The following is a 13864-nucleotide window of genomic DNA, read 5'->3' on the forward strand; positions in this document are numbered from 1 at the left end:
TCTTGATTGCAAACAGAATTGAAACTTTATTTCGTACAAAAGCATATAAAGCGGTATAGAAAACTGGTACACCAAAAAGTTTAGTATAGAGGTAGACTAAAATTAAAACTGTACCATCAACTATTTTTAGCAACTGATATTTCTGCTCTGCTATTTGCAGAGATTTATGAGCAATTTCAGGCATGAGTGATGCTCCTTTCACCTTTTCCGGTGAGCAGTGCTCATAGTCTACTGGTGCTATAGTACAGCATGTTTAAGGTATGTTGTGCTATAGTACAGCATGTTTAAGGTATGCTGTGCTATAGTACAGCATGTCTAAGGTATGTTGTGCTATAGTACAGCATGTTTAAGGTATGTTGTGCTATAGTACAGCATGTTTAAGGTATTTTGTGCTATAGTACAGCATGTTTAAGGTATGTTGTGCTATACTACAACATGTTTAAGGTATGTTGTGCTATAGTACAACATGTTTAAGGTATGCTGTGCTATAGTACAGCATGTTTAAGGTATGTTGTGCTATAGTACAACATGTTTAAGGTATGTTGTGCTATAGTACAGCATGTTTAAGGTATTTTGTGCTATAGTACAGCATGTTTAAGGTATGTTGTGCTATAGTACAGCATGTTTAAGGTATGTTGTGCTATAGTACAGCATGTTTAAGGTATGCTGTGCTATAGTACAGCATGTTTAAGGTATGTTGTGCTATAGTACAGCATGTTTAAGGTATGTTGTGCTATAGTACAGCATGTTTAAGGTATTTTGTGCTATAGTACAGCATGTTTAAGGTATGTTGTGCTATAGTACAACATGTTTAAGGTATGTTGTGCTGTAGTACAACATGTTTAAAGTATTTTGTGCCATAGTACAGCATGTTTAAGGTAAGTTGTGCTATAGTACAGCATGTTTAAGGTATGCTTGGTGTAAGAAAAGTGTCTGAATTCTCTAGCATAACATATGTGCACTAAAATAATCCCATTTATTTCAGGCCGTAATGTTTCACATTGCAAACATGGTTGTATTTAATTTAATGAGCTTCTATTAAATTTGAAACTTGCATCACACTCTGCTAATTACACCACGCTAGTTAAAAAATAAAGACAACTATTATGCTCCTATCAAAACCATTGATGATACGAAAGCAAATCTACTAAACAATACAATAATACTGTAATAAGTCTGTCTGTGTGTCTGTGATATGATATTCCTATTGGTAATATTTGGATTAGCTGCCCAACACTTTAACACCTGAGCTAATCAACTGCCTTCATTCAGTTTGGAATAAGTGCATAACTAGGTATTCTCTGTGCTTTATCAGCACACCTGCCGATATCTTACAGCACACTAGACTGTTGTCCATAAAACTAAGGTGTTGTTTTAGATACTTTCTTTGTAGAGAAATATTTCTAGCAGTGAGGCTCATTCGCAAAAGATAAAGGTGATATCAGATGCAATATACTCAGGATACATAGTCGTAGTTATGCTTTGCATGAACATACTTGTTTTATAAGGCGGGTTTTCCCAGTTGTTGTACATGTCACACTTGAGGTTCCAGGCAGGTTCTCCAGGCCTCTGATCCTTCCAATTCCAGGGTTCATTTTTATTGGTATCGAAACTTGCTGGCTCATTCATATCCTGCATAAAGTCCGCTTTTAAATTCTAATAAAGAGCCATCTTTTTATAACAAGATACCTTACAACCAGTTAGTCTGTTGAAATATATTACAGATATCCATAGAGCCGGACGACTAAAAGAATACGCTCATCTGGGTTTTAGTATGAGTTAAAAAGAGCAGCTGCTTGTACGACTACAGTCAAAGTTGTACAGTCACCCTTCTACTTGCGACTTCTGTGTAAATTTTCCAACACATTTCTAGCGTTTGACAATAAACACCAAGTTATTTTCAACATATGACACACAAAGTTTCTTTAGACATTTCTATTTCATGGGTAAAAATAAAAATGATTTACATATAAAAGATATCGAAAAAAATGAAGATAATAAAATTATATTAATTTAGTTTGAATTTTATCTAGTATAAATTAATTAAAATTTACACGGCATCTGAACAAGACCACACAGAGCCCACTACTCAAAATCCAGAGTCCATCCAAGCTTATTTCTTGATACTGCCTCTAAACAAGACCACACACAGAGCCCACAACTCACAATCCAGAGTCCATCAAAGCTTATCTCTCGATACTGCCGCTGATCAAGATCACACAAAGAGACCACTACTCACAATCCAGAGTCCATCAAAGCGTAACTCTTGATACTGGTGTACAATCCAACGCTTCCACATAACTTTGGTGTTGTTTTTGAAGAAGTCTGGGAAAGCAGTCTTGTTATCTGGCCAAACCTGCAACCAATAATTCATTTTTTAATATCCTCTTTGAATAAAAAAAACTTGGCAGACTTCAATTTTACTAATTTCTCTGCAAAATTTTATCTATATTTTTTTGTCTAATGTTATATTTTTGCTAATTGATGAAATAAAAACATACTTACAAAAGTAAAAGTGGCCAATATGGATACATAGATAAACAGATATATAGATAGATAAATAGATAGATAGACAGATAGATAAGATAGATAAATAGATAGATAGATAAATAGATAGATAGAGAGATAGATAGATAGGTAGATAGATAAATAGATAGGCAAATAGATAGGCAGATAGATAGACAGATAGATAGATAGGTAGATAGATAGATAGGCAGATAGATAAATAGAAGGATAGACAGATAGATATATAGATAGATAAATACATACATAGATAGATAGGTAGATAGATAGATAGGTAAACAGATAAATAGATAGATAGGCAGATAGATAAGATAAATAGATAGGTAGATAGGCAGATAGATAAATAGAAGGATAGACAGATAGATATATAGATAGATAAATACATACATAGATAGATAGGTAGATAGGCAGATAGATCAGTAGATAGGCAGATAGATATAACTTTATTTACACCGGTTAATGCTGTTTAGAGCAAATTAAATCATGAGGCAAACAATAAAAACAAAAAATAGTAAAGTAAATTATGTATATTAAAAGAAAAAGCTCTTTTTGCATAATGATAATCTACGATGTGAATTGGCAAGATGGTGTTGTCTGGTATGAGGTGTAGTAGATGGTCAGGCAGATTGGAGATATGATTTGAGTATTTTAAACAGCAAATGTCTAAAAACACAATTGGCTCTTCGGTATTAATCACAGGGAAGTTAGTAGATACAGGAAAGGTTGCAGAAAGACTGCTTTATCATTTGGTAAGTGTATACAGCTGCTATTTCTATATAGAGAGCTTTTTAAGTAGAAGACAAAAGAACTAGCAATAAGTCTGCAATGGCTAAAGAGAGAATGTAAGTCCAGACAAACTCACATATCCGAACATGTTGTGGCGGTCATCTTCACACTTATCACAAATCTTTGAGCTGTCATCAGTCGGCCATTTTATGAATACATCTTCAGCTTTCCCTTCTGGATAAATGGGATAGTTGGCCTGTATGCTTATGGCTGGATCCTAAAGAAGTCAGTATAGCATTTAGAAACTCACACCAAGAAATAAAAGGACAACATTTCTGCTTCTGACCAGATCGGCAATGAGCTACATTCAACCTTACAACTTTGGAGGTTTACTTCGGTCCTAACATCATTAGTAGCTGCTGTACGAGACTCTCACAGTGTTATTGCAAACCAACCACAGTCGGACCTCTTAGGATCACCTCAACACTTGAATTTTTTAACAAATGTAAAATCTGAGTATCATCGGGCTCTACACCCGAGTAATTTCCAACGTAAAACGAACAAAGTTTTTAAAGCATTGTAGTCTTGCAAGAAAAAGCGAGCAAGCTGATAAAAATTCAAAATGAACTAAAAAATAAAAAATAGTAATAAGCTAAATTTGTTTAAACTACTAATTTAAAGTTAATTGCATTGCACATCTCACTCACCACATCCTTTTCCGAACCAAAGCATTGCCGAGCTGACACTTTTGTGGGCGTATAACTTAGGTATAGTAAAATACAGACCCTTCTTTATTGTTGTTTTATAAATTTAGTTGCTTTACATATAAATAAAGTTTTTATATTTAACCTTGATGAAGTTTTATATAATAAATTTATTTCTATACTTTAAATAGTTATCTGCAATATTTATTAAGGATCCGTCATAGGTTCTTTACTGTAGACCAAATTAGATTAATTACAGTGTATTCTCATAAGAATATCTGATTCAACTTACAATGGTTTTAACATCTATAGTAGACTTCAAAAATGAAATACCTTTATATAGAGAACAAATTAAATGAATCATAGTGTAGTAATCTTATGGAAAAACTTGGTTCTACATAACATGAGTTTAATACACATGACATGAGTTTAATAACATGGTTGGATTGCTTTTTAGTTTTTGTGAAGTTGTGTGTACTTGTACAATGATATAATATACTATACATAGATATACCATACCTGAAGTTTTAAGTATTTGTATATAGCAAAGATCTCTAAAGGCTCCAGTTATGTTACTAAAGATGAACTTGTACCAAGTTTTTTGTAGATTTTATTAGAAGCTATCGGTATTTTTCAATAATTTGCGATTGTTTTTGATGTTTGAGAAGATCTGACTGCCAAGATGTTTCAAGATAAAAATCGATAAAACGATCAATTGAAAGCTATGTTCTCATACTCAATATATCACATGAGCAAAGGCAGAAAGATGTTTTCTAGAAAACATCAAAAACACAGCCTTGTGTACACTTGGCAAAAATGCTCCCACTCTGCTTCCTGTAAATTGCAAGCCATGCATGTTTAAAACTCCTTTGCTTGCATCATAAATGTGAATTTGCAAGAACCTGCTTAATGTGTCACTTGCCAAAATAATGATAATCTTCATGTGATCATCTTGCAACTTTCTGAAGTAGGCTGGCATGTCGTGAAAATGAATCGGATCAACTGTGAAATCCTTTCGTCCATCCATATAATCGATATCAGCGTACTGCACATCCTAAAAGTGTCATATGAAGCTTAGAGTTGTCCTCTTTCATCGACAAGCAAGACAACTTCGACTTTGTTTTGCTATTTTAGGCTGTAGCGAAGGCATTTAGAACTAGTTACACCTCATGACTGAAGTCAGCAATAAGATTATATTCTTTGGCATTCAGTTGCATGTCTCTACTTTTCAACATCAAAGGATGACACACGACAATGTAACCATTTTGTAAGAATTTCTTTTGATTTATCATTCTAGCAATTGGAGACCAGACTCAACAAGCCAATGAACTTAACGACAAAACTTTGAAAATTTTCAGAGGTTTGAGTGCATCCTTTTTCGCAACATGTTTATCAGTTGCTGAAACTGAATCTCTACATGCTCATGTAATAAAAATGTTTATAAGACTAACATGTGGTATTCCAGCGTCTAAAGTTCTGTTTACAGCTGCTTGAATGTCTTTCGTATTCTTGTAACCATAGCGACATAGTTGAAATCCTAATGACCAGTATGGGGGCATATATGGACGGCCTATAAGCTGTAAAATAAATGCATTATAGAACTTGTAGCAGCACATCAACAACATTGTTTAGGTTTCTGTCAATCAAATAATCAAACTATCATAACCATTATTTTTAATATCATCAACTAATGAACTAGAATTGAGTTTAAATAAAATGATCTGAAAATAAATTAACAAGTGTAGAGACGGAAGAAAGCTGACACACCTGAGTATATTGTTGAACAACGTTCTCTGGTGTTGGTCCCATAAACACAAAGAAATCAAGAATACCACCAATTGTTCGGTAGGTAACTAAACCACCTGTTGTGAGGGTGACATCTGAAACGGTATTGAATTATGTTAGTAAATAAAGCTTTGTGCTAAAGTTTATAATATTTTATAATAAATATAACTTTATAAAATAGCATTTAAAGCAATTCACCGGTTGTAACAGAACTACTCACTGCAGCTAGAGTACTGGGTGCAACAACACCTGAAAGCTTTGAGCCTACCTTGGGGATTGCTGTTAAGGAGGAAGACTCCATGGGCGTTGCTTCCATTCTCAATGCACACGTAGAAAGGATGAACTCCATATAAGTTGTCAGAATGCTACAAAGATAAACCTAACAGAGCTGATCAGAACAGCACTGGACAGTTTTGATGATGGGATAAGGCATCACCTATTTTATACTCAAAAATAGACTACATACGTACACGTAAATATGGGTGCTTTTGGACACCTTATAAAATGTCAAAATAGCCTGTATCGTGGAATGATGTATGTGACAGTCATTAATTTACCTCTGCGCATATTCATAAACTTTGAGTTATCTTTCACATGCAGCTTTCAGCGCTATGTGACTAACATTGTAATTACGCTATCTTATCTGTAAATGACTGCAATAAAACATTTAACATACACTAAAAGGGCTTGATACAAAACAAGTCTTTGATTATCATAGCCTTATTAACATATAAAGATCTCAGGCTACGGTTTTTGCTGACACTTATTCACTGTTAGCAAAACCTACATGACTCAGTTATCTCAATCTAGTCAAAAACTACTGTATTTCCCCTAAAAATGTGAGAGGGTCGAGACTGGAAGTCTAAATACGGCTTCATACATCTCCTATGTTAGACTTCTACATGTAGAGAACTATGAAGCACCTTCCATTTATGGGTAAACAATACATAAAGCAAATACAGAGTGCAAGTTTCACAGCAGACTGCCATGGTTTACTTGTCAAAGAAATACAGCTGTGGTTTGCCTTTGTTCTCAGACACTCTTATCAATCAAACACTGATGTGACACCCAGAAAAAACTCTGGCATGCAATTTCCTGTTCATGCCCAAACCATAAACCTATAAACTGCTGGGTAATTTGGTTAGTTGTAGTTACAAATCTATGTTTCAATATGGAGTGATATCAAAAGTTAGGCAAACAAGTAAATTTTGAAAGAGAGCGCATACAGTTTGTCAATATAAACATGCTATATCTGATTGAGCAAACACAAGACCCTGAAAGCAGGCTTATATGTGCAACAAGTGTCGAGGGATTATTACAGGGCAAAAAACCTTTCTTTTTGATTTACTATACTGGTTGTTGGGGACTAAACTGGCTTCCTTTCTGTGCTCCAGCGAGAATGAGGAGAATGGCTAGCACCCCTGCAGGACTAAAGACAAAACCTGACAGCGAGTGGAGGAGCTCCTCTGCGAGCCAATGGCCATCTAGCTAAAGATGGTGTCTCAACAAAACTACCCAACATAAGGAAATGGCAATCCACTGTTAAAACCTACCAAGAAAAGTCATGGTTATAGGAAGAGGGGGAAAACCATGACCGCCTATGCCCTCACAAGACATGGTACCTACATAGAGAGAAATTTTGGTATTAGTACCTGATTTGGGTCTTGGCCAGGAGGCTGGTCTCTTGCCAACATAGCCCAAGTTTCTGCTTTCGCAAACTGATGTTTGAAGTGTCGATGGACGTTCTCCCCTAGACCATAAACATTTTTGCTTGGAAGTTTTACGGATAAACTTAAATATTGTTTTTCCATGATCAAATCTGCCCATGCTGTATCAAAGCTGTAACGAGTAAACAACAAAGAATTAGTAATCTGCAAATAATAAACTGATCATTAGTACCATATCAGGTAACTAACTCCTGCCTTTCAATAAGCTATCTAATTATTCCTAAGAGATCTCATCTGCTCAGATAAATGCTCAACCATTAAATTGATTATCTAGTAGTAACGATGGCATGAATGCAGCAAATCTATCAAGCTACGTGACACACTGCACATAGTGATAAATGCTAGCAGCACTTCCTTGTAGAGAAAGTGATAAAGCAGACAAAAAGGGTTCAACTTATGCTAGTTAACTGTACTAACTAGAGAAAACTGCATGTGATGGGTTTATTTAAGTCGATAAGAACACTGGCAACTTTTCTCTAAAAACTCCTAACATCAAATTATTTTGACAAGAGAAGAAAAGCGTTACCCTTTCTAGATGTTTCTATTTAGTACGGTTGTTAGAACCTACACAACAGTTTTATCTGATACTCGGGATATCTTTAGAGAAAACTTTTTGTCAACTGATGCAATTGTGTAGTTGTAAAGGTTGGTGAGTCGAGAGGTTCCTGGTCCTAGCGTAAGTGGCACTTGGTATCGGTTGCTGTCTTGAGCATCTGTGAACTAGAACAAAAATTTTATCTTGCAATGTCAAGCTTACTCAAATATACTATAGCCAAGGTTAAGCATATATGTAAGTCATCACACCAATTGCATTCTCATTATGCTATCTTACAATGATACTTGCTGAACTTAAAACTGACATCCAAAACTAAAGTCTGTTCTCACAACAAATGTTTTACTAAAGTGCACAAACTGATCCATACTACTAAATAACATCTATTCAACACTATAGAGAGCTTCATCAATTACCATATGATGTACAGTTTGCGAAAGTAGACAAACTGATCCATACTACTAAATAACATCTATTCAACACTATAGAGAGCTTCATCAATTACCATATGATGTACAGTTTGCGAAAGTAGACAAACTGATCCATACTACTAAATAACATCTATTCAACACTATAGAGAGCTTCATCAATTACCATATGATGTACAGTTTGCGAAAGTAGACAAACTGATGCATACTACTAAATAACGTCTATTCAACACTATAGAGAGCTTCATCAATTACCATATGATGTACAGTTTGCGAAAGTAGACAAACTGATCCATACTACTAAATAACATCTATTCAACACTATAGAGAGCTTCATCAATTACCATATGATGTACAGTTTGCGAAAGTAGACAAACTGATCCATACTACTAAATAACGTCTATTCAACACTATAGAGAGCTTCATCAATTACCATATGATGTACAGTTTGCGAAAGTAGACAAACTGTTCCATACTACTAAATAACTTTTATTCAACACTATAGAGAGCTTCATCAATTACCATATGATGTACAGTTTCCGAAAGTAGACAAACTGTTCCATACTACTAAATTACATCTATTCAACACTATAGAGAGCTTCATCAATTACCATATGATGTACAGTTTGCGAAAGTAGACAAACTGATCCATACTACTAAATAACGTCTATTCAACACTATAGAGAGCTTCATCAATTACTATATGATGTACAGTTTGCGAAAGTAGACAAACTGTTCCATACTACTAAATAACGTCTATTCAACACTATAGAGAGCTTCATCAATTACTATATGATGTACAGTTTGCGAAAGTAGACAAACTGTTCCATACTACTAAATTACATCTATTCAACACTATAGAGAGCTTCATCAATTACCATATGATGTACAGTTTGCGAAAGTAGACAAACTGATCCATACTACTAAATAACGTCTATTCAACACTATAGAGAGCTTCATCAATTACCATATGATGTACAGTTTGCGAAAGTAGACAAACTGATCCATACTACTAAATAACGTCTATTCAACACTATAGAGAGCTTCATCAATTACTATATGATGTACAGTTTGCGAAAGTAGACAAACTGATCCATACTACTAAATAACGTCTATTCAACACTATAGAGAGCTTCATCAATTACTATATGATGTACAGTTTGCGAAAGTAGACAAACTGTTCCATACTACTAAATTACATCTATTCAACACTATAGAGAGCTTCATCAATTACCATATGATGTACAGTTTGCGAAAGTAGACAAACTGATCCATACTACTAAATAACGTCTATTCAACACTATAGAGAGCTTCATCAATTACTATATGATGTACAGTTTGCGAAAGTAGACAAACTGTTCCATACTACTAAATTACATCTATTCAACACTATAGAGAGCTTCATCAATTACTATATGATGTACAGTTTGCGAAAGTAGACAAACTGTTCCATACTACTAAATTACATCTATTCAACACTATAGAGAGCTTCATCAATTACCATATGATGTACAGTTTGCGAAAGTAGACAAACTGTTCCATACTACTAAATAACGTCTATTCAACACTATAGAGAGCTTCATCAATTACTATATGATGTACAGTTTGCGAAAGTAGACAAACTGTTCCATACTACTAAATTACATCTATTCAACACTATAGAGAGCTTCATCAATTACCATATGATGTACAGTTTGCGAAAGTAGACAAACTGATCCATACTACTAAATAACGTCTATTCAACACTATAGAGAGCTTCATCAATTACTATATGATGTACAGTTTGCGAAAGTAGACAAACTGTTCCATACTACTAAATTACATCTATTCAACACTATAGAGAGCTTCATCAATTACCATATGATGTACAGTTTGCGAAAGTAGACAAACTGATCCATACTACTAAATAACGTCTATTCAACACTATAGAGAGCTTCATCAATTACTATATGATGTACAGTTTGCGAAAGTAGACAAACTGTTCCATACTACTAAATTACATCTATTCAACACTATAGAGAGCTTCATCAATTACCATATGATGTACAGTTTGCGAAAGTAGACAAACTGATCCATACTACTAAATAACATCTATTCAACACTATAGAGAGCTTCATCAATTACCATATGATGTACAGTTTGCGAAAGTAGACAAACTGATCCATACTACTAAATAACGTCTATTCAACACTATAGAGAGCTTCATCAATTACCATATGATGTACAGTTTGCGAAAGTAGACAAACTGATCCATACTACTAAATAACTTTTATTCAACACTATAGAGAGCTTCATCAATTACCATATGATGTACAGTTTCCGAAAGTAGACAAACTGTTCCATACTACTAAATTACATCTATTCAACACTATAGAGAGCTTCATCAATTACCATATGATGTACAGTTTGCGAAAGTAGACAAACTGATCCATACTACTAAATAACGTCTATTCAACACTATAGAGAGCTTCATCAATTACTATATGATGTACAGTTTGCGAAAGTAGACAAACTGTTCCATACTACTAAATAACGTCTATTCAACACTATAGAGAGCTTCATTAATTACCATATGATGTACAGCTTGCGAAAGTAGACAAACTGTTCCATACTACTAAATTACATCTATTCAACACTATAGAGAGCTTCATCAATTACCATATGATGTACAGTTTGCGAAAGTAGACAAACTGATCCATACTACTAAATAACGTCTATTCAACACTATAGAGAGCTTCATCAATTACTATATGATGTACAGTTTGCGAAAGTAGACAAACTGATCCATACTACTAAATAACGTCTATTCAACACTATAGAGAGCTTCATCAATTACTATATGATGTACAGTTTGCGAAAGTAGACAAACTGTTCCATACTACTAAATTACATCTATTCAACACTATAGAGAGCTTCATCAATTACCATATGATGTACAGTTTGCGAAAGTAGACAAACTGATCCATACTACTAAATAACGTCTATTCAACACTATAGAGAGCTTCATCAATTACTATATGATGTACAGTTTGCGAAAGTAGACAAACTGTTCCATACTACTAAATTACATCTATTCAACACTATAGAGAGCTTCATCAATTACTATATGATGTACAGTTTGCGAAAGTAGACAAACTGTTCCATACTACTAAATTACATCTATTCAACACTATAGAGAGCTTCATCAATTACCATATGATGTACAGTTTGCGAAAGTAGACAAACTGTTCCATACTACTAAATAACGTCTATTCAACACTATAGAGAGCTTCATCAATTACTATATGATGTACAGTTTGCGAAAGTAGACAAACTGTTCCATACTACTAAATTACATCTATTCAACACTATAGAGAGCTTCATCAATTACCATATGATGTACAGTTTGCGAAAGTAGACAAACTGATCCATACTACTAAATAACGTCTATTCAACACTATAGAGAGCTTCATCAATTACTATATGATGTACAGTTTGCGAAAGTAGACAAACTGTTCCATACTACTAAATTACATCTATTCAACACTATAGAGAGCTTCATCAATTACCATATGATGTACAGTTTGCGAAAGTAGACAAACTGATCCATACTACTAAATAACGTCTATTCAACACTATAGAGAGCTTCATCAATTACTATATGATGTACAGTTTGCGAAAGTAGACAAACTGTTCCATACTACTAAATTACATCTATTCAACACTATAGAGAGCTTCATCAATTACCATATGATGTACAGTTTGCGAAAGTAGACAAACTGATCCATACTACTAAATAACATCTATTCAACACTATAGAGAGCTTCATCAATTACCATATGATGTACAGTTTGCGAAAGTAGACAAACTGATCCATACTACTAAATAACGTCTATTCAACACTATAGAGAGCTTCATCAATTACCATATGATGTACAGTTTGCGAAAGTAGACAAACTGATCCATACTACTAAATAACTTTTATTCAACACTATAGAGAGCTTCATCAATTACCATATGATGTACAGTTTCCGAAAGTAGACAAACTGTTCCATACTACTAAATTACATCTATTCAACACTATAGAGAGCTTCATCAATTACCATATGATGTACAGTTTGCGAAAGTAGACAAACTGATCCATACTACTAAATAACGTCTATTCAACACTATAGAGAGCTTCATCAATTACTATATGATGTACAGTTTGCGAAAGTAGACAAACTGTTCCATACTACTAAATAACGTCTATTCAACACTATAGAGAGCTTCATTAATTACCATATGATGTACAGCTTGCGAAAGTAGACAAACTGTTCCATACTACTAAATTACATCTATTCAACACTATAGAGAGCTTCATCAATTACCATATGATGTACAGTTTGCGAAAGTAGACAAACTGATCCATACTACTAAATAACGTCTATTCAACACTATAGAGAGCTTCATCAATTACTATATGATGTACAGTTTGCGAAAGTAGACAAACTGTTCCATACTACTAAATTACATCTATTCAACACTATAGAGAGCTTCATCAATTACTATATGATGTACAGTTTGCGAAAGTAGACAAACTGTTCCATACTACTAAATTACATCTATTCAACACTATAGAGAGCTTCATCAATTACCATATGATGTACAGTTTGCGAAAGTAGACAAACTGATCCATACTACTAAATAACGTCTATTCAACACTATAGAGAGCTTCATCAATTACTATATGATGTACAGTTTGCGAAAGTAGACAAACTGTTCCATACTACTAAATAACGTCTATTCAACACTATAGAGAGCTTCATCAATTACTATATGATGTACAGTTTGCGAAAGTAGACAAACTGTTCCATACTACTAAATTACATCTATTCAACACTATAGAGAGCTTCATCAATTACCATATGATGTACAGTTTGCGAAAGTAGACAAACTGATCCATACTACTAAATAACGTCTATTCAACACTATAGAGAGCTTCATCAATTACTATATGATGTACAGTTTGCGAAAGTAGACAAACTGTTCCATACTACTAAATTACATCTATTCAACACTATAGAGAGCTTCATCAATTACCATATGATGTACAGTTTGCGAAAGTAGACAAACTGATCCATACTACTAAATAACGTCTATTCAACACTATAGAGAGCTTCATCAATTACTATATGATGTACAGTTTGCGAAAGTAGACAAACTGTTCCATACTACTAAATAACGTCTATTCAACACTATAGAGAGCTTCATCAATTACCATATGATGTACAGCTTGCGAAAGTAGACAAACTGATCCATACTACTAAATAACGTCTATTCAACACTATAGAGAGCATCATCAATTACCATATGATGTACAGTTTGCGAAAGTAGACAAACTGATCCATACTACTAAATAACTTTTATTCAACACTATAGAGCCTCGTTAATCACTAT

At 34.0% G+C, this 13864-nt stretch overlaps 1 protein-coding gene across 1 annotated transcript in view; it reads right to left on the minus strand.

The window, feature by feature from the left end:
- The window catches only part of LOC137404248 (sucrase-isomaltase, intestinal-like), a 35032-nt gene that overhangs the window by 14206 nt on the left and 6962 nt on the right, over window positions 1–13864 (minus strand). The window contains exons 4-12 of the mRNA XM_068090423.1: window positions 8034–8185; window positions 7391–7577; window positions 6007–6103; window positions 5721–5833; window positions 5405–5530; window positions 4876–5007; window positions 3386–3526; window positions 2240–2356; window positions 1497–1632 (exon numbers count right to left, since the gene is read on the minus strand). Coding sequence (XP_067946524.1) covers window positions 1497–1632; window positions 2240–2356; window positions 3386–3526; window positions 4876–5007; window positions 5405–5530; window positions 5721–5833; window positions 6007–6103; window positions 7391–7577; window positions 8034–8185 — 1201 coding nt within the window. The remainder of the gene's footprint in view (window positions 1–1496; window positions 1633–2239; window positions 2357–3385; window positions 3527–4875; window positions 5008–5404; window positions 5531–5720; window positions 5834–6006; window positions 6104–7390; window positions 7578–8033; window positions 8186–13864) is intronic.

Source organism: Watersipora subatra, chromosome 9 (genome assembly GCF_963576615.1).
Source record: "Watersipora subatra chromosome 9, tzWatSuba1.1, whole genome shotgun sequence".
In the NCBI taxonomy this organism is placed as follows: domain Eukaryota; kingdom Metazoa; phylum Bryozoa; class Gymnolaemata; order Cheilostomatida; family Watersiporidae; genus Watersipora; species Watersipora subatra.